This window comes from Thalassophryne amazonica, chromosome 1 (genome assembly GCF_902500255.1).
Source record: "Thalassophryne amazonica chromosome 1, fThaAma1.1, whole genome shotgun sequence".
NCBI lineage: Eukaryota > Metazoa > Chordata > Actinopteri > Batrachoidiformes > Batrachoididae > Thalassophryne > Thalassophryne amazonica.
The window spans coordinates 74,117,391-74,145,258 of record NC_047103.1 but is presented as its reverse complement, the minus strand read 5'-3'; the positions used below and the strand labels follow the sequence as shown (position 1 = coordinate 74,145,258).

The 27,868-nt window shown below is 43.0% G+C and overlaps 1 protein-coding gene across 2 annotated transcripts in view; it reads right to left on the bottom strand.

Annotated features, from left to right (window-relative positions):
- LOC117511826 (copine-3-like) overlaps positions 1 to 27,868 on the bottom strand; it is a 102,317-nt gene that overhangs the window by 53,240 nt on the left and 21,209 nt on the right. Inside the window, exons 2-10 of one of the 2 annotated variants that reach the window (XM_034171739.1) lie at positions 23,446 to 23,664; positions 11,648 to 11,827; positions 11,484 to 11,558; positions 5,863 to 5,934; positions 5,696 to 5,773; positions 5,536 to 5,625; positions 3,628 to 3,726; positions 3,376 to 3,459; positions 3,110 to 3,169 (exon numbers count right to left, since the gene is read on the bottom strand). In XM_034171739.1, the coding sequence (XP_034027630.1) occupies positions 3,110 to 3,169; positions 3,376 to 3,459; positions 3,628 to 3,726; positions 5,536 to 5,625; positions 5,696 to 5,773; positions 5,863 to 5,934; positions 11,484 to 11,558; positions 11,648 to 11,827; positions 23,446 to 23,604 (897 nt within the window). In that variant the 5' untranslated portion in view covers positions 23,605 to 23,664. Of the gene's footprint in view, positions 1 to 3,109; positions 3,170 to 3,375; positions 3,460 to 3,627; positions 3,727 to 5,535; positions 5,626 to 5,695; positions 5,774 to 5,862; positions 5,935 to 11,483; positions 11,559 to 11,647; positions 11,828 to 23,445; positions 23,665 to 27,868 lie in introns of those variants that run through there. The other variant, XM_034171744.1, reaches the window with a different exon arrangement.

Sequence of the window (27,868 nt, the reverse complement as noted above, 5' to 3'; positions counted from 1 at the left end):
GGCTTACTTGTAGTTCCTAGGGTTTGTAAGAGTAGAATGGGAGGCAGAGCCTTCAGCTTTCAGGCTCCTCTCCTGTGGAACCAGCTCCCAATTCAGATCAGGGAGACAGACACCCTCTCTACTTTTAAGATTAGGCTTAAAACTTTCCTTTTTGCTAAAGCTTATAGTTAGGGCTGGATCAGGTGACCCTGAACCATCCCTTAGTTATGCTGCTATAGACGTAGACTGCTGGGGGGTTCCCATGATGCACTGTTTCTTTCTCTTTTTGCTCTGTATGCACCACTCTGCATTTAATCATTAGTGATCGATCTCTGCTCCCCTCCACAGCATGTCTTTTTCCTGGTTCTCTCCCTCAGCCCCAACCAGTCCCAGCAGAAGACTGCCCCTCCCTGAGCCTGGTTCTGCTGGAGGTTTCTTCCTGTTAAAAGGGAGTTTTTCCTTCCCACTGTAGCCAAGTGCTTGCTCACAGGGGGTCGTTTTGACCGTTGGGGTTTTACATCATTATTGTATGGCCTTGCCTTACAATATAAAGCGCCTTGGGGCAACTGTTTGTTGTGATTTGGCGCTATATAAAAAAAAAATTGATTGATATAAGTTATTTTGACAGATGTTGTACAATGTGACATTTCTCCTAGAAATATTTGTGTCAACACCACTGGTGCCACACAAGACTTGAAAGGGGCTCTCTGATTGGCCAGATTTTTCCTCCCAGACATAATTCTGCTGACACCACTGGTGACCCACAACCAGTGTTGCCACAGTTACTTTGAAAAAGTAATCCAATTACTGATTACTCCTTGAAAAAGTAACTTAGTTACTTTACTGATTACTCAATTGTAAAAGTAACTAAGTTAGATTACTAGTTACTTTTTTAGTTACTTTTCCCAGCTGCCGACAACAACCCTCTGCCACCTCAACATGACAATGATACCTGTTTTGCCAAAAGTTACTTTATAGTCACCCTTTCTTGACTTCAATGAAAATAAATACTTGTTTTATAAAAAGTAAAATGAAGACCTCTTTCTTGACCTCATATTTAACTGTTGACAGCACTGTAACAGTAAAACTTGCAATTTCGAACCTACATTGTTTCTAAATGTAACTATTAAATTCATTCTAGCATTTTTCTAACATTTAAATTCTCTCTAAATATTTTACTTGTCGAAATTAATATTTTAAGTAGTATTAGTAGTTGTAGTAAAAAAAGGCTTCAAAACTGGACCTTTAATCTAGGGGTGTTGTGAGGGGGGCACATCCTTGCCCCACGCCCCCATTCCATCTGGATTCGCCCCTACTTTGGCGTTTGAACACAAAGAATGGATAACATTTATTTATGCAGAAAACGTGACCAGATTTACAGGTAAGAAAGTTTTATTGTGTTTTCACATCATGTGGTCCTCAGAAAGAGAGTTTAGGTGCATTTGAGTGGAAAATAGTGTTAGTTGTTGACGCGTCGCGGAGGATCAGCTGTTTTTAACGAGACGATACGGAGCAGCTCAGCTCTAAATAAAGGAGGAAAAAAAAGTATAAAAATGTCTTTGTGAAGCTCAGTGCAGGTGTGCTGATCATCGCACTTTAAGAGGTGACGACGAGTCGAGCAGCTGCAAAAAACCGCCGATGAAAAGCTCACAGCTCACTGAAAGTGGGACGTTCAGTCGAACCCCGACCTCCTGCCCACGGACCAAGTTTAATGCTGCTATCGACCCACAATGAAAAATAATAGTAACGCACAGTGACATGAAGAAGTAACTTTAATCTGATTACTGATTTGGAAAGATTAACGCGTTAGATTACTCGTTACTAAAAAAAGTGGTCAGATTAGAGTAACGCGTTACTAAGTAACGCATTACCGGCATCACTGCCCACAACACTTGTAAGACGCTCTCTGATTTGTCAGTTTTACCTCTGCAGACTTTTCTGTTGTTCCATATAAGGATAAACACACATGTACAGCTTGACCTTGTCAACAAATAGCTATATAGGTGCCTATGCAATAGATTGCAATAGTCCCTCTAAATTTATTAGGATTGTGTTTATCTACTTTTATTGAGTTAATCCAGGTCATTAAATAGTAAATCTGTGGGATAAGGAATTATACAAAAACTGTTATGTAGACAGTCCTGTTGAATTTCAGTTTGCTGTCATCCACATTGTAATATGATGCACACCAATAGCTTTGTCATACATGAAAACCTAATTTTAGGCACCAAGATCATGTTTCTATGCGTCTTTGAAATTAAAACATCAAAATTTGTGCACTTTGGGAGCCGTCATTTTGAAATCCAAGATGGCTGCCATATATCGACTTTCTACACCTAGCCAACAATATCTTTCCTAGCCTAAAAATGGATTTGGGGGCCAATACCATGCACAGAGGTATGTCTACTGGACAGGTTTTATGCCAGAATTGCTATTTTTTGTCGTAATCAGTTTCCTGAGGGTTATTTTAAAAACAGCCGCCAAACCACTATCGGGATTGAGTTTATTCATGGAAACGTTTTAAATCCTTATTCTAGAGGTCCCAAAGCATCAAAAAAATGTAGTGGCGCTGAGTTCTTGGGGGGGGGGGGGGGGGTGCACGGTAGCCTATGGTAGCCCACGGACTAATAGGGTGGACAACATTTACCAAATTTATTTTTACTAAATTTTGAATACCCATTGCAACATGAAATTCATTTAAATTTTTGCTCTATATGTATAGTGTTGATGAATTGGGGTGGTGGAAAAGCAGTAAGGCACACTTGTTTTCAGTGCGGAAGGTGCCCCTAATGAAAACAAGGGAGCAGCCAATGAGTCTTAGACTCGTTTTTTGTAATTTAGTTTGTTGTCATTCAGTAAAAAACATCACAGAAGCTGTCACAGAACAAAATATTGATGCACAACACAATTAGATAAAAACACAGAATAAAAATATACAATACCAGTCCAAGGAGTGTGATGTGATAAATAGGGTTAACAAGTAAAAAAAAACAAACAAACAAAAAAAAACAATTGATGCTATGTACAGCTCTAAAATTGAAAAATTATGTCACCCATCACAACTTGTAACACATGGCATTGATGTTTATTTTTGTTTAGTTTTTTTTAATGGCTTTTGTGCCAAACTCACAGTGAAGTTGATCTGACAACCGCCCATAATAAAATCCAAGAAGGTATACTCTTTCTCCACCTGAAATGACAAACATCACACAAAACATGCGCAACAATTCCCACTGGTAGAGTTCCAAGACAATCTGTAACATGATCTTTTTCTGTAGCTTTCTTTTAAATGTTAAGATATCAGACATTAAAAACACTAATGTGGTAGTTCAGTAAGAGACACAGAGTTGAAACAAAGTCACATGAGTCAGATGTTTTAGCTCAAGTAATAACTACCTGGCAGCGCTTGACGCAAATGGTGCCGGAGTTTTTATAGCCTTTCTTCTTTAACTTTTTTGGATTAATGCATTGAAATTCAGCCTGTATAGTGTGTGTGTGGGAAGGGGGTGGGGGTAGGGTACCCAAAAAAAAAAAATCCAAACAGTTAAACTTGACAAAACATATTGCTGTAAAGACACACACACACGCAAGCACACACACACACACACACACACACACACGCACGCACATACACACACACAGCCTCACCGGGGAAGTGTGTGTTCCCATTTGTAGCTCTGACAGTGTCGTTTTAAAGCTCCCAATAAGGTCATGGGAGCCACTGACATGATGGTCAAAACAGTCAACCTAAAAGCAAACAGATTACAACAAATAAACCTTCTGACAGGTATCTCTATTTGTACTGTACTTTCATGTCAATTAAAAATGAGTACAATTATTAAAACACAGCTTTAACATACTTTATACAGCAGCAGATATTTTTAATTTAATAATTTAAAATAAATATCCTACCATATTATACTGTATGATTATTGTTGTCTGACATCTGATAAAAAGATAATTCAAACTCATCTCCTACTTCTAATTAATCACAGACAAACATCTTATCTGTGCAAAACTGTGACATGAGTATGGAAATATGAGTCTTAAGCTTGAAACACATTACAAAGGTCATGCTTCACACACCGTAAAACCTGAAAGGTTAGTTCAGCTCCAGCAGTGTAAGGAAAATAATGACCTCAAACTATTTATTTAACACAAATGATTCAACCATCAAAGCTTTGTTTAATTAAGTAAAATAAACTATTTAATTCAATCCACTGACCTTCTGGTTTGTAGTTAACTCACATTAGCATCTCAGCCATAGGCACCAACAAAACATCTGGCAAAGACCTTGCTACTCTGGGACGTCATCAAATGTTATTACACCCATGAGGTATTGTTATCAGGCTTGTGTTGGAATAAAATAACTCAGAAAGTTAAACAATTTGGACCAAACTTGCTGGAATGTGTCAGCGTCAACTAAGAACAAAATTGATTTGATTTTGATAAAAATCTGTTAAAAATCAAGGTCATAGTTCAAAGTCAAACATTTGGCACAAGTATGGAGATCATATTTATTATGGTTATTTCAAGGTAATGACTGAATATACTTGTACATCTATGGCTACAAGGAAACACCAGTATGAAGTCACATCACCTTTGTGTTGGCCACAAAAGGTTTGACCTTGGGTGACCTTAAAAGGTCAAATTCATTTACAATTTCTCTTGGCTGTTCCAGTGTTTGCTCGAGGTCACTACAGTAGATCATGTTGATTTGCCAGGTTTTACGCCAGTTGCACTTCTTGATACAACTCCAGATGTACAAGGAGAATGGGGGAAGTGCAGCCTTGAACTAGGGACCTTCAGTTTGGGAAACAAGTGTGTTAACCACTTGCGCTAATGTGCTACTAAAGGACAAACTCATTTAGAATTGCTATTTTAACAAGTATTAAGTCCTGTATAGGCTGTGAGGCTCAATGGTACCGGTGCTTATCTGCCGATACCATGAAACAGATTAGAGTCTACAACTCCCCTTGAACCAAACACCAGTCCATTACCGGTTACTTCCCCAGCTGAGGCCAGTACCCAATTACAGCTGGGTGGACTGAGACAATGCAGATGGAGTGTCTTGTCCACAGACAGGTACCATAACTGGGGATTCTTTTGAGTGAGTTATTTTGAGGCACTTTGTAAATTGGTTCAAATCTGTGTCAAACATATAAAGCATGGGTGTCACATTCTCTGAGCATCCCTTCTAGTTTGCTTCCTTTTTTGGTTTAGGCAGACTGAGATGTTAAATATACTGGAGTTAAATAACAAAATAAAAATAGCATGACTCAGAAGCATTTGTACAAAGAAAAAGGTGTGTATGCTTTCATGTACATATGTATGAAAGCATGAACACCTTGGTATGATGACATCATGAACTGTGTCTATACACGCACTTACTGTAGGTCACTCAACCAGCTGGCTGACAAGCACGCCTGTGCTTTAGTTTGGGAGAAATGTAATGAAATCAGGTCATTAGTATGGTAGTAACGTGGTTAATCAAGTCAATAAAGGCTGATAAGAAACACAAGAGGCTGCATTCCTCTGCAGGTATTAAGAAAGCACCTTTATGGGGTTTTCCACTTCTCCTCCACAAAGAGACCGCAGCGAGATGCGGAACGGTGTCCATGTTGGGTTCAAGTTGTTCTTCACCACCTGTATACAACAGCAGATTATGTGCTCATGGTCCAAAATTATTTTACGTGCACTCAGCAAGTACCTGTACCTCTGTCCTGTGAGCCAGCTGCCATCCTGTTTCTGTCTGTTTGTAGAATTCCAGGAAAGGATCGGACCACCACAAATACTAAACAATCATAGCATATCAATCATCAACTCAAATAATAACAATAACAAATATGCGGTTACACTTGGATATTAAACATGACTTAGTACCTTTTTGTCCAAATTGCGAGCTGACACTTCAAAGTGTGCTACTCTAGTATCAGTTATTTCTTCAGCACAGATCTATTCAAAAAGAGTAAAGTGGCATACAGCAGTGACTTTTATTTTTTTTTCATTACGAATCCCAGAAAGCCTATAAAATGAGACCAATAAATGCATGCTGACCTCATTAAATGATGGCTATTAAAAGAAAATAAACCAAACTACTATCACCACATGCAGCAAAAGCACGGCTCAACCATGTAAACAGACAGCTGGGTCTGTACGTAAATAGCTCGTATTTAGAAGCCAACAACAGAATGCTACAGATGAAAACAAATGAGCACTGAATTTTCAGGATGGAACAATATGACTTTTTCACGTCCAATACAATACCGATACTCAAACCTTCTGTATCTGCAATACCAAAGAGATACTTTTTTCCTGTGTTAAAATAAGCGATCTGTAAATAAATATATTTGTCTGGAGGTACTTTCCTAACCGAGCAACCTAGCAAAACATCTCAAACTCAAACTATGGAACAGATATTCTACTCCCTTAAAGACAAACATACAGTACTGTTCAGAATAATAGTAGTACTATGTGACTAAAAAGATTAATCCAGATTTTGAGTATATTTCTTATTGTTACATGGGAAACAAGGTGCCAGTAGATTCAGTAGATTCTCACAAATCCAACAAGACCAAGCATTCATGATATGCACACTCTTAAGGCTATGAAATTGGGCTATTAGTAAAAAAAAAAAAGTAGAAAAGGGGGTGTTCACAATAATAGCAGTGTGGCATTCAGTCAGTGAGTTTGTCAATTTTGTGGAACAAACAGGTGTGAATCAGGTGTCCCCTATGTAAGGATGAAGCCAGCAACTGTTGAACATGCTTTTCTCTTTTAAAGCCTGAGGAAAATGGGACGTTCAAGACATTGTTCAGAAGAACAGCGTAGTTTGATTAAAAAGTTGATTGGAGAGGGGAAAACCTGTACGTAGGTGCAAAAAATTATAGGCTGTTCATCTACAATGATCTCCAATGCTTTAAAATGGACAAAAAAAACCAGAGACGTGTGGAAGAAAACGGAAAAACAACCATCAAAATGGATAGAAGAATAACCAGAATGGCAAAGGCACACCCATTGATCAGCTCCAGGATGATCAAAGACAGTCTGGAGTTACCTGTAAGTGCTGTGACAGTTAGAAGATGCCTGTGTGAAGCTAATTTATTTGCAAGAATCCCCCGCAAAGTCCCTCTGTTAAATAAAAGACGTGCAGAAGAGGTTACAATTTGCCAAAGGACACATCAACTGGCCTAAAGAGAAATGGAGGAATATTTTGTGGACTGATGAGAGTAAAATTGTTCTTTTTGGGTCCAAGGGCTGCAGACAGTTTGTGTGACGACCCCCAAACCCCCATCCAGACAGTGAAGCATGGTGGTGCAATCATCATGATATGGGCATGTTTCTCCTACTATGGTGTTGGGCCTATATATCGCATACCAGGTATCATGGATCAGTTTGGATATGTCAAAATACTTGAAGATGTCATGATGCCTTATGCTGAAGAGGACATGCCCTTGAAATAGGTGTTTTAACAAGACAATGACCCCAAGCACACTAGTAAACAAGCAAAATCTTGGTTCCAAACCAACAAAATTAATGCCTCGCAGATGTGAAGAAATCATGAAAAACTGTGGTTATACAACTAAATACTAGTTTAGTGATTCACAAGATTGCTAAAAAAGCAGTTTGAACATAATAGTTTTGAGTTTGTAGCGTCAACAGCAGATGCTACTATTATTGTGAACACCCCCTTTTCTACTTTTTTTTTTACTAATAGCCCAATTTCATAGCCTTAAGAGTGTGCATATCATGAATGCTTGGTCTTGTTGGATTTGTGAGAATCTACTGAATCTACTGGCACCTTGTTTCCCATGTAACAATAAGAAATATACTCAAAACTTGGATTAATCTTTTTAGTCACATAGCACTACTATTATTCTGAACACTACTGTACACAGCACAGAACACAGCTCAGATTTGCAAAAGAAGACTTGAATCAGATCAGATTTTGCCCCCCCCCCCTTTATTTATTTATTTATGATATCCAGCACAGTGGCTTAGTGGGTAGCACTGTTGCCTCACAGCAAGAAGGTCATGGGATCGATTCCCACCTGTGGCCTTTCTGTGTGGAGTTTGCGTGTTCTACCCATGTTAGCGTGGGTTCTCTCTGGGTGCTCCGGCTTCCTCCCACATCCAAAGACATGCAAGTTAGGTGGATTGGAAACTTTAAATTGTCCGTAGGTGCGCGTGCGGGTGTGAATGTGTTTGTTTTTCTGTATGTGGCCCTGCGACAGACTGGCATCCTGTGTACCCGGCCTCACGCTCTATGACTGCTGGAATAGCCTCCAGCCCCCCGCGACCCTTAGTTAGAGTAAGAGGTAGCAGATGATTGATGAGTATTTCCGATATCCGATCCATTAATTTTGGTCAATATCAGGCTGATACAATGCAAAATTTTGGAGTAAGTGGGTATGGAAAATGATTGAGTGTATCTGTCGAGCACAAACAAAGCTATATTCAACACTTTATTCATTTGTTATTTGGGAGGATTTCCAAAACTACTTCAATACATTTTTTTGTGTGCCTCATCAAGCAAAACTCAATACTACAGGCCTTGTAGTGTAGGTGACATGAAGGTAAAAAAAAAACAAAAAACAACAACAACAAAAGCCTTATTTTTACCCCAAACGTAATGGTTCAATAATTCTAAACAATAACTGTTGCACATAAATGTATGTGTTGCACTCAGTCAGATGGATTGTTACATGAACAGCCAAATGACAGCTTGGATCACCACAAGGTTTGTTTAATTTTTGGACTATGGATTTTTGCCCATCATGTATAGTACTATGTTTCCTTTGTCATGTGCTTCATTTGTAATTTATTAATTAAATAAAAAAAAAAGACAATTACAGGCGACATTCAATTAATAATATGGTATAATTAGGGCAGCAACACAGACAGAAAGACGGGTCACAAACTGCCATCTTGGTGAAGGTCTACTCAGGGTTCACAGTCTGCTGCTGCCAAACCCTTTCCCCCCAAACAGTGTCCTGCTCTCTACTAAGGGCCCCATCACACATACTGCGAATTTAGTTGATTTGCACAGAAAGTGCACATGAAGCAGGAATCGTGTGCAAAATGTATAATTTTGTAGCTGCATCGAACGCCTTGTACACCTGTATCTACAAGTATTTGCGCACACCAGTGGCTGAAAGACAGAGTGTGTGCTGTGCGAGCCCATCGAACCCTCTCACAGAGGAGTCGGCCAAATTCCAGCTGACACGCACGAACATCTAACACTGTTCGCTTGGCACTTAGAAACTGTGTGGCCATTCGTACTATCATCACAAAAACAGCCAGCAGACAATCATTATTTAGCTGGATGTAAAATTTGTCTAAGTGCCCCCACGACCGTGAAATTGCCGATTGTTTGATGTGGCGTGCCAGAGTGTCGCGCCCCCTCCCCAATAACACGTGTGATTTCTCCCCGCCCGCAGGCGAGGCATCTCTCATCTGACATCTTGGTCTGTGCGCTGACAGGACAGGGGGCATGGCTGACTGCTCAAAGCTATTGGGACATCTCCGGTTCTGGACATCACAGCTGCAGCACACGTCCCGTGTTTTGACAGACATGCGCATGTGTGTGATGGTGTGGAAATACATAAAAACATATATCGCTTTTGCAATGGGAGAAAAAATGGGCCGTCAGTCCATTTGGACATGCAGCAGGTGATCTGAATGTCACGTCTGACAGGACACGTGTGTCGGGCCATAAGGGCTGTGAGCCAACAAGCCAACAGTATGACAAAGACGCCACTTTCAGTCACGTATCAGCACAAATACGTTGTACCAAACAATGTTTGTTGATTTTACTGATTTCACGCTCCTGTTACAAGACAGTGATTGTAGCGTAGTGGTAAAGTTTCCGTCTGGTAATCAGAGCATGTGGGTTTGAATCCTGTGGCGTTTTTTCTTTTTATTTAACCAGGGTTATTTCACGGCCCCTTCATGACTGTATGTCTGTGACCATGGGTCATCTACAGAGGAACAGACGGATCATATTTGTATTGCTCGCTTGATAAATGCGGTGTTTTTATATAGTGTGTGGGTTTATTTCATTTTAAATACATCTCCTTCTTCATATCAGGCAGGTTCCTGCAACTTTCACAGGACTGTGATTGTAGCTCTGTGGTAAAGTTTCTGACTAGTCAGAGCTTTTGGAAGGCGCGGGTTCGAGTCCTGTGAGTGGCATGTAATTTTTATTTTTTTTATTTTCACAGCAGCTGCTGTGTTCCTGCGTGCACAAAACCATTACAGTATGTATTTTTTTTTTCTTCACAGTTGCTACGCGATGTGGTGTGTAATCACATCATGCAGCTGCTGGCAGTGTGCTCCCGCGTGCACGAACTGTCGAACCGGCATTGTGCACTTGTGCCCGTCAGTGCGATGTTTCGTGGTTCGATCATACAAGCTGTTTCACTGTGAGTCGCCCTGGAGTTGTATGTATTCGCACTATGTGTGAAGGGGCCCTAAAACGTGATGACAGAATAACTGTTTCCCTAATGAAGAGAAAGACCTTCACAACAGGTGGCAAATGAAGAACAGCCTTCAGTGAGAACATTTATCTGCCAGCAATCAAAAGAAGACTTCACCAGGGAAAACACAGAGGTTTTACCACCAGATGTAAACTACAGACAAGCCTCAAAAGGGGGAGGCTTGACGCTTTCTTGTTTTACTGATGTAAAAGTGGCAGGATGAATTCTGATGTATAAAGGGCTAAATCATCTGCTCACATTCAGCCATGCTTCAAAACTCACTAGAAGGGTTTTTTTTTTAATGAGATTTACAATGACCCATAGCATACTGGAAACATTTATTTTAATTTGTTAAAAGGCAAAGCCAAGCCATCATAACCCAAGAACATGCAAGTATACTGAAAGCTGTAGTAAAGTCATGACAGACCAACATTGTAATTAAAATCCAACATCCAGTTAGTGATTATAAAAGACAAAATTCTTAAAATAATTTGTCCATGTATTTTACAGCCCTAAAATGGAGGTTCTGTTTATACAAATGAATATTCGCACTTCATACATAGTGCGAATATGTGCGACGGTTCGTGCATGCAGCTGCAGCTGCTCAGATTGTGCCATACGCCCTAACCCTAACCCTGCCGGGGGGGGACCCACAAAACACACGCACACGTGTTGTGGGGGGAGCCGACACTCTGGCATGCCACATGTGCACTTGGCAACTTCACAGTCATGGGGCACGTAGACAAATTTCACTGCCAGCTCAACAATGATTGTCTGCAGACTGTTGTCGTGTTAACAGTGCGATTGGCCACACACTTTTTAAGTGCCAAACGAGCGGTGTTAGATGTTCGTGTGTGTCAGCTGGAATTTGGCCAACACCTGCCGCGAGAGGGGTCAATGGGCTTGCACAGTGCACACTCATGCGAGCCCTCAAATTCGCACTATGTGTGAAGGTGCCCTTAAGAAAGTTTAAGGGACACACTTTCATAATCCGAAAACAATACAGGATTAGATGAGTTTACACACTGTGATGGTCCCGTGACCTGCAGGCTTCTTGTTTTTCAGTAACAGAGGTCGAGTCATCTCCCTGCAGGAAACAATCTGGGCACAAAACATGGACAAAAATTACAACGACATATGGTGAATTTACAACAAATCTTTCCATTTAAATCTACAAAGAAGAAGATCACCTGTCCAAGGGTACATTCTATTTCCCCAAGAAAATCATCATCATCCAGGTCGTAGGTGTCGTTGTCAATGTCATACACACAAAACTTCAACCTCTGCACCATCTCAAAGTAATAGTTAATAACAAACTTCTTGGCAAACTTTGGATTCAGGCAGTTCAGGATCATCTCTGTTCGACCCAACTGATTCAGAAAGAAAGAAGATAAAAGTTATTACTGCTGTTAAGACATTTATGTCTTCATTAAAGTTTGTTGGTTTGCTTGTTTGTCCATCATTAGAAATATGCAAAAGATTTCAGGTCGATTTTCATGAAACGTAAGCTATCTACTCACCACACAATGATAACATGGGACTGAGCCTTATCAGTGTAATGCAGTACAGCATTGTGTAATCCAGAAATGTATTTCAGAAGAAACACACTACACACATTACAGGTGCACCTGTATCTGTGGCGCAAAGGACACCCAGGTGTCCCATCTCCATCTGTGGCTGATGCAGAGTTTGACAGGGAGAGATATAAACATGTAACATGGCTGCACGGTGGCTTAGTGGTTAGCATTTGTGCCTCACAGCAAGAAGGTCGTGGGATCATTTCCCGCCCTTTCAGTGTGGAGTTTGCATGTTCTTCCTGTGTCTGCATGGGTTTCCTCCAGGGACTCCGGTTTCCTCCCACAATCATAAACATGCTTATTTAGGGTCTTCCCCTCTCTTTGCCCCTGACCAAGTCATCGTCTCTACATCTGGAGTTGGTCCCCGGGTGCCACACTATGGCTGTCCACTGCTCCTAGTGGTTGGATTGTGTCTAACTGTAACTTCTTCCATTTATGGATGATGGAGGCCACTGTGCTTATTAGGACCTTCAAAGCAGCAGAAATGTTTCTGTACCCTTCCCCAAATTTATGCCTTGAGACAATCCTGTCTTGGAGGTCTACAGACAATTCATTTGACTTCATGCTTGGTTTGTCCTCCGACATGCACCGCCAACTGTGGGACCTTATATGCAGACAGGTGTGTGCCTTTCCAAATCATGTCCAATTAAGCTGGAAAAACATCTCAAGGATGATCAGTGGAAACAAGATGAACCTGAGTTCAATTTTGAGCTTCACAGCAAAAGCTGTGAATACTTATGTACAAGTGATTTCTGAGCTTTTTTATTTTTAATAAATTTGCAAAAATCTCAAAAACCTTTTTTTTTCCACATTGTCATTATGGGGTATTGTGTATAGAAATTTGAGGAGAAAAAAAAAAAGAATTTCATCTATTTTGGAATAAGGCTGTAATATAAAATGTGGATAAAGTGGAGTGCTGGTAACATATTCTGGATACACCGTATATGGGTGATTCTTTAACTACGGGCACCATTGGCCTTGTAAATGTAATTTCCACCACACCATTGCCTTACAATATAAAGCGCCTTGGGGCAACTGTTTGTTGTGATTTGGCGCTATATACATGTGCTCTGATGTCACTGTTTATCTCCATAGAAACTACCCAAATAATCTTTCATACAAACTGTTTAAAGGGACATTACAGTGTTGTGGTGGAAATTACGGCAATAGTGTGGGACAACTACATTTTGTTTAAAAAAATCACAACAGTTGTATCACATTGAATACCCCAATTATGTTTTGATTATTTTTACTGATATTTTATTCAGAGATATTTTAAAACATTAGAAAAAACGTTTCTTTACCATTCATTTTATCATTGAAGATCAAAAGTCTGGGTGTGAGACAAGCACAAAACGGCAATATTTACATATAATGATGCTGAAAAAAGGTGAAAAAGTCATCATAGATTACTAGAACAAATTTCTTAAAACACTTTCATTGTAAAGATAACTATAAAAGTGTGAAATTTCCCCTTTTTTTCTGTTTTTCATACAATATGATCAAAGGACATTATAAGTGCCCGTAGTCTAAGAATCACCCATATACAAAAAAACTCCAAGAACACACACACCCAGGGAGTGTTCTGGGAGTTTGAGGGTTCAATGCAGTATCTTAGCTGTTCCTAGGACTGCACTCTTCTGGATAGAGACCTCTGATGCTACTCTTCCAATTTGGAGGTTACAACTCGTAGTGCTCCAATTATCACTGGGACCATTTTGGATTTTACCTTCCATATCTGTTCCAGTTGTTCCTTCAGCCCTTGGTACTTCTGCAACTTTTCGTGCTCCTTCTTTCTGATGTTGCTGTCAGCTGGGATTGCCACATCAATCAAAACTGGGGTCTTCTTTCCCATATCATCCACCACTACGGTTAGTTGGTTGGCCAGCAGCTTCCTATCTGTCTGGAATTTGAAGTCCCGCAGGACCTTAGCCCTGTCGTTCTGAACCATCTTTGGTGGTGTCTCCCATTGGGACTTGGGGCTTCTTATCCGTATGCAGCATGAATGTTCCTATATACGATTCTACGGTAAATCTGTATGGAGTCAGCAGTTATGCTGTCCATATGTTGTCCCAGCTTGCATCCTGCTTTTGTATATGCATACACAGTTGTGCTCAAAAGTTTGCATACCCTGGCAGAATTTCAGATTTTTTGGCCATTTCTCAGAGAATATGAATGATAACACGAAAACATTTTTTTTCACTCATGTTTAGTGGTTGTCTGAAGCCATTCATTGTCAAACAACTGTGTGTACTCTTTTTAAATCATAATGAAAACAGAAACTAACCAAATGACCCTGATCAAAAGTTTACATACCCTGGTGATTTTGGCCTGATATCCGGCACACAAGTTCATACAAACGGGTTCGAATGGCTACAAAAGGTAACCATCCTCACCTGTGATCTGCTTGTAATCTGTATATATGTATAAATGGTCAGTGAGTTTCTGGGCCCCTGACAGACCCTTGCATCTTTCATCCAGTGCTGCACTGATGTTTCTGGTTTCTCAGTCATAGGGAAAGAAAAAGAATTATCAAAGAAAAGGTAATTGAACTGTATAAAACAGGAAAGGGATATAAAAAGATATCCAAAGGGCTGAGAATGCCAAACAGAAGTGTTGAAACTCTAATTAAGAAGTTGAAAATGAGGGATTCTGTTGGAACCAAACCACGGGCAGGTAGAGTAGCACAAATTTCTGCAACAACTGCCAGGACAATTGTTAGGGATGCAAAGAAAAACCTACAAATAACTTGAGCTGAAATACAGGTAAAAAAGTGATGTGGCTGTTTCAAGATGCACAATAAGGGCACACTTGAAGAAAAATGAGCTACATGGTACAGTCGCCAGTAGAAAGCCATTACTACGCAAATGCCACAAAATATCTCTCTTACAATATGCCAAACAGCACAGAGAACAAAGTCTTTTGTGAGTGATGAGACCAAAATTGAACTTTGAATGAATGAATGAATGAATGGATTTATTCGGCACACACACAAATCCGAAAGAACAGAAACATACAAATAACATGAATGTTATATAAACAAAGCCTGTGAGTCCGAAAGGGTGTGGGCAGAGCAAAGCTTATCAACGCCCACCCCTGCTAGTACAAGTCCAACAATTATAACAGTCATAATAACATAAATACAAATTCACAACACACTGCATATCAACACACAGACATACACTTCAATATTCAATTACACTTCAATTCATGTATAAGTATATTATGTATATATATAAAGTGCAAAATCACAACAAACTTGGCCCAAGTCACTCCACTCAAATAAGGACCAACCTTGCCCACAATGGCGCACAGCGCGCCGCGCTCCGAGCCGCGATCGACAGGCAGAAACGACCATTTCATTTCTAAACGGATGGCTGTATGGATCCGAGACCATCGTGTGCAATTTCTCTGGTTATCACAAGAGCTGGACATCAGCCATTTTCCGGCAGATTTCACTTTTAACAAGAGATTTTGTCATGGAAAGCCACACGGAGGCTCCGCGCGTCACGACGGATTCGCTGATGGAGCGAGACAAAGAACACCTCTGTTTTGGAGTGTCAGAGGACAAGTTGGGACATGCCTATCTCGGCTTTCAGTGGCTTACCAGTCGAGTGAGGATAAGAGAAATTGTGGAGAGCTGGGCATTTGCCGAACTCTTCCGCACGTCTGTCTTAATGTGCCGGAAAAAGTGCTGATGTCCACGTCTTTTCACAATTCCTGTGCTAGTCAGAGGACATACCGGATCAAGACAGCGTCCAGTTTAGAAATGAACGGCACATTTCACTGTTACAGGAGTTTTTGTCATGGAAAGAGGAACAAAGGCGGAGGACCTCCGCGCGTCGCGGCGGAGCTGCATGGCGAAAAGAAACGCCGTGATGAAGCCTCACAGGACATGTTCTGGCATGTTCAGCTCATGCACAATCATAATCGGATATTCACACGACTGGAAAGCAACCGGAATCCATCTGAAATCCACCTTTAAGCCGTCCTGTGAGACCAACACCGAGGTGGTTTTGTCCCACGTAATGAACGGCTCCGTGGCGCGTCCCTCGGCTTCTTTTTCCATGAAAAAAAAGTCCTGTAACGGTGGAATGTGCCGGAAAAAGTGCTGACGTCCACATCTTCTGCCTTTTTGTGAAAGGTAGACGAGGTCCCGGATCAACAAAGCTTTCTGATCTGGTTGTTTGTGCGGGGTGTCAGCCTGTCCAAAAAATTGATGCAGCAAAGATCCAAATCGTTCAGACATTTATTCGAAATAAAAAATAGACGAGAGGGGTAGACCACACCTCACTCAAAGCCTGCTCACAGGCGAATGAAGCAACCGACAGGCATAAAAAAACTCACGCATGCGCACGAGGGTTCAAGCTTGGCTGACGCAATCACATGTGATTCAAATCCATATGGTTTTTGAAAAAAATAATAAGGTTGGATACTTTTCTAACAGACCTCGTACATATATATATATATATATATATATATATATATATATATATATATATATATATATATATATATATATACACACACACACACACACACACACACATACATATTGATTGATTGATTATTTATTTCGAGCTTTACAAAATAAGCATTTCTTTCACATTTACATTTACCCACATTGGGTTGAAAAGAACAGGAAATACATACATACAAACATACATACATACACTCGCATTTAGCCCGAAAAGGGGTGGGAAGAAGACGAGCTTATTTAATCCCACAACCAAACACCAATACGTTATTACCACTACCGAGTGTGACCAATATTCCTTTTTTATTATTATGTAATTGATGTCATATATTAGTGATGAATAGCTATAATAATAATAATAATACTCCCCCTCCAGCTGCCACCTTATCGTGGTGGGGGAGTTTGCGTACCCGGATGATCCTAGAAGCTATGTTGTCGGGGGCTTTGTGCTCCCTGTAGGGTCTCCCAAGGCAAACAGGTCCTAGGTGATGGGTCAGACTAAGGGCAGTTCAGAACCTCCATGACCAGTAAAAGATCAAGGACCGAGACGTCGCCGGGTATGGCGGAGCCAGGGTCCCACCCTGGAGCCAGGCCTGGGGCTGGGGCTTGCGCGCGCGCCTGGTGGTCAGGCCTTAGCCCATGGGGCCCGGCCGGGCTCAGCCCGAAAGACCGACGTGGGCCCGCCCTCCTGTGGGTTCATCACCTGCCGAGGGGGCCATGGGGGTCGGGTGCAGAGAGGATTGGGTGGCGGTCGAGGGCTGGTGGACCGGCGGCCCGGTCCATGCTCACAGCCCCTGGCTGTTGGGACGTGGAATGTCACCTCGCTAGGGGGGAAGGAGCCTGAGCTTATGTGGGAGGTTGAGAGATACAACTAGAGATAGTCGGGCTCACCTCCATGCTCAGCTTGGGCTCTGGTACCCAACTCCTGGAGAGGGGCTGGACGCTTCATTTTTCTGGCGTCGCCCACGGGGAGAGGCGGAGAGCTGGAGTCGCATTGCTTATTGCCCCCCAGCTCAGTCGCCAAGTGTTGGAGTTCACTCCGGTGAACGAGAGGGTCGCGTCCCTACGCCTTCGGGTTGGGGACAGGTCTCTCACCATTGTCTCAGCCTACGGGCCGAATGGCAATGCCGAGTACCCGACCTTCCTGGAGTCCCTGGGAGGGGTACAAGATAGCGCTCCGACTGGGGACTCCAATGTTCTCCTGGGGGATTTCAACGCCCACGTGGGCGGCGACAGTGAGCCCTGGAGGGGGGTGATCGGGAAGCACGGCCTCCCCGATCTGAACCCGAGTGGTATTCAGTTGTTGGACTTCTGTGCTAGTCACAGTTTGTCCATCACGAACACCATGTTCGAGCACAAGGGTGTCCATAAGTGCACGTGGCACCAGGACACCCTGAGTCGGAGGTCGATGATCAACTTTGTAGTCGTATCATCTGACCTTCGGACACGTGTCTCAGACACTCGAGTGAAGAGAGAGGCAGAGCTGTCGACTGATCACCACCTGGTGGTGAGTTGGATCCACTGGGAGGGGAGGAAGCCGGTAAGACCTGGCAGGCCCAAACGTATCGTGAGGGTCTGCTGGGAACGACTGGCGGAACCCTCTGTCAGCGAGGTCTTCAACTCCCACCTCCGGGAGAGCTTCTCCCAGATCCCAGGGGAGGTTGGAGACATGGAGTCCTAGTGGACCATGTTCTCCACCTCCACTGTCGATGTGGCTGCTCGTAGCTGTGGTCGCAAGGTCTCTGGTGCCTGTCGCGATGGTAATCCCCGAACCCGGTGGTGGACACCGGAAGTAAGGGATGCCATCAAGCTGAAGAAGGAGTCCTACTTATCTTTGTTGGTAGGTGGGACCCCAGAGGCAGCTGACAGGTACTAGCAGGCCAAGCATGCCACAGCCCGTGCAGTCGCAGAGGCAAAAACTCGGGTCTGGGAGGAGTTCGGGGAGGCTATGGAGGAGGACTATCGGTCGGCCTCGAAGAGATTCTGGCAAGCCGTCTGACGCCTCAGGAGGCGGAAACAGCTCTCCACCAGCACTGTTTACGGTGCGGGTGGGGAGCTGTTGACCCTGACTGGGGATGTTGTCGGTGGTGGAAGGAGAACTTTGAGGATCTCCTCAATCCCATCTTCATGTCTTCCGAAGAGGAAGCAGAGACTGGGGACTCAGAGGCGGACTCATCCATTACCCAGGCCGAAGTCACCGAGGTGGTTAGAAAGCTCCTCAGTGGCAAGGCTCCTGGGGTGGATGAAATCCGTCCTGTGTACCTTAAGTCTCTGGATGTTGTGGGACTGTCTTGGCTGACACGCCTCTGCAACATCGCGTGGCGATCGGGGACAGTGCCTCTGGATTGGCAGACCGGGGTGGTGGTCCCTCTGTTTAAGAAGGGGGACCGGAGAGTGTGTTCCAACTATAGGGGGATCACACTCCTCAGCCTCCCCGGTAAGGTCTATTCCAGAGTACTGGAGAGGAGAATTCGACCGATGGTCGAACCTCGGATTCAGGAGGAGCAGTGTGGTTTTCGTCCTGGTTGCGGCATACTGAACCAGCTCTACATGCTCCATCGGGTGCTCGAGGGTTCATGGGAGTTCGCCCAACCAGTCCACATGTGTTTTGTAGATCTGGAGAAGGCGTTCGACCGTGTCCCTCAGGGCACCCTGTGGGGAGTGCTCCGGGAGTATGGGGTCCGGGGTCCTTTGCTAAAGGCTATCCGGTCCCTGTACAACCGCAGCAAGAGCTTGGTTCGCATTGCCGGTAGTAAGTCAGACCTGTTTCCAGTGCACGTTTGCCTCCGCCAGGGCTGCCCTTTGTCACCGGTTCTGTTCATTATTTTTATGGACAGAATTTCTAGGCACAGCCAGGGTGTAGAGGGGGTCTGGTTTGGGAACCACAGAATCTCGTCTCTGCTGTTTGCGGACGATGTGGTTCTGTTGGCTTCGTCAAATCAGGACCTTCAGCGTGCACTGGGGCGGTTTGCAGCCGAGTGTGAAGCGTCCGGGATGAAAATTAGCACCTCCAAATTCGAGGCCATGGTTCTCGACCGGAAAAAGGTGCTTTGCCCTCTTCAGGTCGGTGGAGTGTCCTTGCCTCAAGTGGAGTTTAAGTATCTCAGGGTCTTGTTCACGAATGAGGGATGGATGGAACGTGAGATCGATAGACGGATCGGTGCAGCATCTGCAGTGATGCGGTCGCTGTATCGGACCGTCGTGGTGAAGAGAGAGCTGAGTAGGGGGGCAGAGCTCTCGATTTACCGATCGATCTACGTTCCGATCCTCACCTATGGTCATGAGATTTGGCTCATGACCGAAAGAACGAGATCGCGAGTACAAGCGGCCGAGATGAGTTTCCTCCGCAGGGTGGCTGGGCGCTCCCTTAGAGATAGGGTGAGGAGCTCGGTCACTCGGGAGGAGCTCGGAGTCGAGCCGCTGCTCCTCCACGTCGAAAGGACTCAGTTGAGGTGCCTCCTCCGGAATTCCTCCGCACGTCTGTCTCAATGTGTCGAAAGAGTGCTGATGTCCACGTCTTTTCACAATTCCTGTGCTAGCCAGATGACATCCCGGATAAAACACAGCATCCAGTTTGGAAATGAACGGCACATTCCACTGTTACAGGAGTTTTTGTCATGGAAAGAGGAGCGGAGGCTTCACGCATCGCGGTGGTGCCGCATGGCGCAAAGCAACGCCATGATGAAGCCTCACAGGACATGTTCTGGCATGTCCAGGCACATCCACAATTTCTCGGATAATCACTCGATGGAAAAACCACCGACAGCTGTCTGAACGCCATCTCAAAGCCGTCCTGTGAGACGAAAACGGAGGTGGTTTTGTCTCGCTCCAGTAGTGAATCCATCGTGACGCGCGAAGCCTTCGCTCGGCTTTCCATGACAAAATCTCTTGTTAAAAGTGAAATCTGCCGGAAAATGGTTGATGTCCAGCTCTTGTGATAACCAGAGAAATTGCACATGATGGTCACGGATCCATACAGCCATCCGTTTAGAAATGAAATGGTCGCTCAGCCTGTCGATGGCGGCTTCAGAGCACGGCGCACCACCCGTCACTCTGGGCCGTCCTTAAAGCGATGGTAACACTCCGTAATCTCTTTGAAGCCCATAAAATTTTCACCAAAAACCATCTGAATTTCTCGAATGGTGTCCACTTTGATGTCCCTCACAGTTTCTGAAAAAATTTTGATCAAGCAAAGCAACAGTCTCTGAGCCATTCCTAAACAATGAAAAAAACGACGAGAGGGGTGGACCACTCCTCACTCAAAGCCTGCTCACAGGCGAATGACGCAACCGACAGGCGTGAAAAAACTCACGCATGCGCACGAAGGTTCAAGCTTGCCTGACGCAATCACACGTGATTCAAATCCATATGGTTTTTGAAAAAAATAATAAGGTCGGATACTTTTCTAATAGACCTCGTACACGTGGATTACATATATGTATGTACATTTGGAATTACTTGTAATCTGATTACTTTTGGATTACATTTCAAAGTAATCCTACCCAACCTTGAGTGCGTTGTTGCAATGGGAAGATGGGCATGTCAATCATGTATTGATTGACATGGTCACATGCATACTACAGTTATGCGTTTGTCAGGGGACTGTGGTTGATATGTAATCATTTCATGGGTTGGATGACATTCAAACCCATGCAGGGAGGGGGCTGACCACCGCCCACGACCAGTGCTGCGGTCCTGCAGCATGCGCCGCTCCACAATGCAGCCACGGCATCAGCGCAACACATAGCTGGGGAACACATATCGTGCCATGCAGAATATCACCTAACGAGACGCCACCACGAGGCACGTATATTGGCAGGCTCTCCTCACACTGTAATAAATAAAACCACATATCACCTTTGCAACGCGGTCACCAGTGCTTCAGTGTGTGCTGGACAGAGGGACATGCGGAGCTGGCTGATGTGTCCATGATATGAGTGCATCATGTCATTCATGTAAAAAAATAAAAGGAAGAAAAACTTATCCATGTTAGTTCATTACTTCCTTGTTTACATTGAGGAGGAGGATAATTATTGCATTGTCCTCTATAACAGGAATTAAAGATTATAAGTGAGGTTGTTTTTTTTTTTGGTGTATGTGTCCTGTGGTTTTAGAGTAACATGACTGTCTTACATTTAAACAGTACATTCATTGTTCTTATAATGTTCTGTGCACTCACATTATTTTGTGGTGATACATTTTTGTTGATTTATGCACAGAATAAATAACATGTTCAGCATGTTATCGCTGCTCCTGCTGTGTGAGCGCGATGTACGTCCTTGCACTGTATTCGTGCATGAAACGGTTTCTGCTTCCTTTGCCCAACTTCATGTTATGTGTGAAGGGGACGTAAGAGCGGTGATGCAAAATGCACAGTTTTCACTGTGCACAATTTCTCTAATCACAGCCACATGAGCCTATAACTTCTTCTAGGTTGTCTGGGTGTCTTGGTGGCTCTCCCTACTCTTTTACTTGCACAGTCACTCAGTCTTTGAGAACTGCCAACTCCATACAGATTTACCGTAGAGTGCCATACTATTTGCATTTCTTTGCAATTGATGTAAATAAAGTTGAAGACATATTCAGTGGCAGAAAGCTTCATCCACAACTACCACAAAAGACTCCAAGCTGTCATTGATGTTAAAGGGGGCAATACACATTATGAACAGGGATATGTAAACTTCTGATCAGGGTCATCTGGGTAGTTTCTGTTGTCATTATGATTTTAAAAAGGGTAAACACAGTTGTTTGACAATAAATGGCTTCACCCAACCACTCACCCCGAGTGAAAAAAAGTTTTTGTGTTATCATTCATACAGTTGTATGCAAATGTTTGGGCATCCCTGATGATTTCCATGATTTTCCTTTATAAATCATTGGTTGTTTGGATCAGCGAATTCAGTAAAATATATCATATAGCAGACAAACACAGTGATATTTGAGAAGTGAAATGAAATTTATAGGATTTACAGAAAGTGTGCAATAATTCTTTAAACAAAATTAGGCAGGTGCATAAATTTGGGCACCCCAACAGAAAAAAATACATCAATATTTAGTAGATCCTTCTTTTGCAGAACTAACAGCCTCTAAATGCTTCCTACAGCTCCCAATGAGAGTCTGGATTCTGGCTGAAGGTATTTTGGACCATTCATACAGCATGGGTTGAAGACAACATTTACCCTATTTCATCTGTGTACCTAAAACAGTTTTTAAAATCTTGTAAAACCTCATTTTTTCACCTTTGTAATGTAGCTAAACTTAGGCCCACACTGTCCTTTTCCGATTCTGAAAAGCTCATCCACACCTTTGTCTCCTCCAAACTAGACTATTGCAATACACTTCTTAAGGGGACTCCTGGCAAGAATATACAAAGACTTCACTATGTCCAGAACCACGCTGCTAGGGTCCTGATGTCAGTGCATAAGCATGAGCACATCACTCCCATCCTCCGTTCACTTCACTGGCTTCCTATTTCTGCCCTGATCACATACAAAATTTCACTGGTTACTTTTCAATGTTTATACGGTAACGCCCCATCATACCTAACAGAACTCCTCACCCCTCACTGTCCTGCACGTTCTCTTCGCTCCTCCAACACCCATCTTCTTCTTACTTGTCGTCCTAGGACTCCTGCATCATAAGAGACCATGCCTTCTTCCACGCAGCCCCTCAACTGAGGGCACCACAGACCGTTGAATCTTTTAAAAAGGGCTTTAAAATGTTTCTTTTTACCCAATGTTTTAATTGACGTTTGATTTTCTGCTTCCCCTATTCTTCTAGTGATTGTTTTAATAATCTGCCTACTTTTGTTTCTGTTTTTTTTATCAATCTTTCTTTTTAATTGCTGTAGCACTTTGAGATTTATTGCAAATATAAAGTACATTATAAATTAATTTAATATTATTATTATCTTCTGTCATGAGTAAATACAGACCTCATACCAGTGGGAGCCTGAAGTGTTGATGTATAAAGCACACAGGGGGTCAGATTTGGATAAGATGTCCATGTCCATGAGGTTCTCACAGGAAATTGTCAGTTCCACTTTGGTAACAAACTGTGAAGCCCCTACAGCCGGGGCCCCACCTGATGCCATGGCAGCTTGATGAAACAAGGCAACTGCTGTGATACAGTTCCTGTGAAGACCCTCTGTAACCTGGATACAGAACAAAAGTAGGATGTTCAGCCAGTAGTAATGAAAATATATATAAAAGACAAAAATGTGTGTGTGTGTGTGTGTGTGTGTGTGTGTGTGTGTGTGTGTGTGTGTGTGTGTGTGTGTGTGTGTGTGTGTGTGTGTGTTGCTTACAGAAGACTACAGTTTTGATTGTACAGTTCCCTCCAAATGCTTTGGGCCCCTTGTTATTTCACACATTTTAATTTGTTCATGCCATTTCATATCTAAAAAAAGTAAATCAGGCTTCTCAATATAAACATTTCAAAAGTTATCTTCCTTTAACTCAACCCCCTTGTTGTATTCCGGGTCAAATTGACCAGTTTTAAAGTTTGAAGATCTAGGAAAAAAATAGTTAAAAGTATTTTTAAGTATGAAACTTCTTCTGCTTGCCTTAATTAGTGTAATCAACATAAAATATGAAAATGGTTAATCTCACATACATATTTGCAACCACCCCCTGCATGTTTATATTACATAATACTGCTCAGGTCAATTTGACCCAGCAGTCAAAGTGGAGGTAAAAGGGTGTCAGAAATGTCAGACTATTTCTTTCTTTGAAACTGTGAGACATATTTCACCCCAATCTCTCTCTCTCTCTCTCACACACACACACACACACACACACACGTGCAGGTGTTATGACTTTTGAGGGGAACCATTTATGTTCTCGTCATTTATGTTTTCACAAGCTACAATTTGGGTCAGGAGCTTCTAAAGAGAAAGCTCACAATGGTCTGAACTGTCCGAAAGAACTGGGCTGAACACCCGGCTGAGCTGTTGGCAATCAAGAATAGGGCCCCTCAATCTTCCATCTTTGCCTTCACAGACACCAGAGCCCTGGTGTCTTACTGCCCCAAAAAGGGAAAAAATGTTGTGCTCATGAGCACTCTGCATAAAAATGCTGCAATCAATACAAGAGAGGACCAGAAATCAAGCATGATCCTTGATTACAATGCCACCAAAGGGGGGGTTGACAACTTGGACAAAGTAACAGGGTCCTACAGCACCAAATGAATGACTGTGCGCTGGCCATTGGTCATTTTTTATAACATGGTAGATGTATCGCCCTCCAATGCATTTGTCATCTGGATTGAGATCTTTCCTGACTAGAATGTGTCAAAGCTGTACAAGAGGCACATCTTTCTCGAGGAGCTGGGGAAAGTACTTGTGACACCGCACAACCAACGGAGGCAGCACCTGCCAAGGACGCCAGCCGCTGCAGCCACGTTAAGAGAGATTCAGGAGAGGACTGCATCAAGCACTACACCAGTGCGTGAGGTAAGTTAGTAAGCGAGTAAGTAAGTACGTATGTGTGTATAAGTGTATGAGATTGTGTTGTGTGTGTCGTGGTATCAGCAAAAAGACACCACTGTAGTGCATGGCCTCGCTTCGCCATAATTAAATAAATACATTAATGCTTTCTCAACAAAAACCTGAGGTTTTGAACTGAGGACCGAGACTGTGTTTTACTTTTAATTGGGAAATTCCTGGGTCCATCTGGAGATAAGCTTTGGAGACACTTACGTGGGCCCCAACTCTTGCTCCACATCACAACAGAACTGTAACTCAGAGTTCTTCAAAGGAGCCCTTGCTTGTTTATCAGTTAAATTTCGGTGACTGTGAATTACATGACATTATAATTGCTTCACGTCAGAATCTGAACTTCCCCAAGCCAGGAAAATCGAACATTTATGGCTTCACGCCAAGGCCAGATCCTCTCCAGACGCTGCAGGAAGGTCTCTTCCATGATAATATGTGGCCATAAATTTTGAGCCTTGACAACCAGCTATTATCTCTAGGTCTAAATCAGAGGTATCAAACCGGTTCCAGAAAGGGCCGAGAGGGTGCAGGTTTTCTGTGCAACCATCCACTCCAGCAGGTGATTTCACTGATTAACTGATGATTTCACTGATTAACATCACTTTGAGCAGGTGAAATCATCAGTTAATCAGTGAAATCACCTGCTGGAGTGGGTGGTTGCACAGAAAGCCTGCACCCTCTCGGCACTTTCTGGAACCGGTTTGAGACCTCTGGTCTAAATGAAGGAAAGACCTTTGCTTAAAATAAAAAATGCATCAGTACTCTTATTCATATATAAAAACTTCTAATGTTGTTTGTATTGATTAATCAAACAAAATGCTTTGCATATAATCATATCACTTTGCATATAATATTTCATTGAGTCTTAAAGTAAATAAATATGAAATTGGTCACTGTATCTTTGATCTCTGGACATAAATAAAAATAAACAAAACGGTGTTTCGCTTTGAAGTTATTAATTCCGACTGGACTCTATCATTTTAATTTGACTCGACAGAGAGCTGTGCAGCATTTGGAGCTGTGTGAACAGAACGGAGGATGATTCTTGTTTCTTTCTCGCAACAAGACAGGAGTCCCAGTTAGTAACTTTAATCCGCACAAAAGTGACTCACGATTGACATGTTCAGGAATGAAAGTGGTGAAAAACAAAAAAAGCTGAAATCCAAAATTACCCCCCAACACCACCCGCACGAAAATGTTTCAATTCTAGAAGCTCTGAAATGCAATGTGGGACTATTCCAGACAATAAACTGGAGTGAGTGCAGCATCCATTTAGGTGAGAAAAAAAAAAACAACTTTCCTTATTCAAATTCACTCCAGTAGTATTCTGCTCTTACTAGGATGCAGCAGTTTTCTAGCTTGGCAGATAGTTCTGGAGGAAATCACTGAAGAAATTAACTCATTGAAAATATGGTTTGACCGAAACAAACTGTCATTAAACTTAAATAAGACAGGGATGAAATGGAGGTATAAGAGTCACTAGGTGTTCACAGGAAACACTTATTTATTTCTTTAAGTATGTATGCATTTATTTATGTATGTACGAGGTCTGTTAGAAAAGTATCCAACCTTTTTATTTTTTTCAAAAACCATAGGGATTTGAATCACGTGTGATTGCATCAGCCAAGCTTGAACCTTCGTGCGCATGTGTGAGTTTTTTCACGCCTGTCAGTTGCGTCATTCGCCTGTGAGCAGGCTTTATGTGAGCACTGGTCCACCCCTCTCGTCGGATTTTTATTGCGAATAAATGTCTGAATGATTTGGAGCTTTGCTGCATCAATTTTTTCCAGAAACTGTGAGAGACCTCCAGGTGGACAACATTCGGAAAATTCAGATGGCTTTCAGGGACGATTTTATGGGGATTACACAGATTAAGGAGAGCTCCAGCCGGTTTAAAGACTGCCCACAGCTGCTGAGAGCGCGCCGCGCTCCGATCGACAGGCTGAATCAACCAGATCATTTCTAACGTGAAAGGCTTTGTTGATCTGGGACGTCGTCTGACTTACACAAAAATGGCAGGAGACGTGGACATCAGTACTTTTTCGTCACATTCCACTGTTACAGGAGTTTTTTTTCATGGAAAGAGAAGCGGAGGGATGCACCACAGAGCCGCTCATGGCGCGGGACAAAACCACCTCCTTGTTGGTCTCACAGGACGGGTTTGAGATGGCTTTCGGTGGCTTTTCAGTCGTGTGATGAGCCTGGACATGCCAGAACATGTCCTGTGAGGCTTCATCACGGCGTTGCTTTGCGCCATGCAGCACCGCCGCGACTCGCAGAATTCCTCCGCTCCTCTTTCCATGACAAAAACTCCTGTAACAGTGGAATGTGCCATTCATTTCCAAACTGGATGCTGTGTATTATCTTGGACGTCGTCTGACTAGCACAGGAATTGCACAGGAATTGCGGAAGACGTGGACAGCAGCACTTTTTCGGCACATTGAGACAGACGTGTGGAGGAATTCCACGCTTCGCGGCGGTACCGCATGGCGCAAAGCAACGCCGTGATGAAGCCTCACAGGACATTTTCTGACATGTCCAGGCTCATCCACAATTTCTCGGATAGTCACACGACTGAAAAGCCACTGAAAGCCTTCTGAAAGCCATCTCAAAGCCGTCCTGTGAGACCAACATGGAGGTGGTTTTGTGCCGCGCCATTGAACGGCTCCGTGGCGCATCCCTCCACTTCTCTTTGTATGAAAAAAACTCCTGTAACAGTGGAATGTGCCGAAAAAGTACTGATGTCCACGTCTCCTGCCATTTTTGTGTAAGTCAGACGACGTCCCGGATCAACAAAGCCTTCACGTTGGAAATGATCTGGTTGATTCAGCCTGTCGATCGGCGCTCGAAGCCGGCGTGCTCT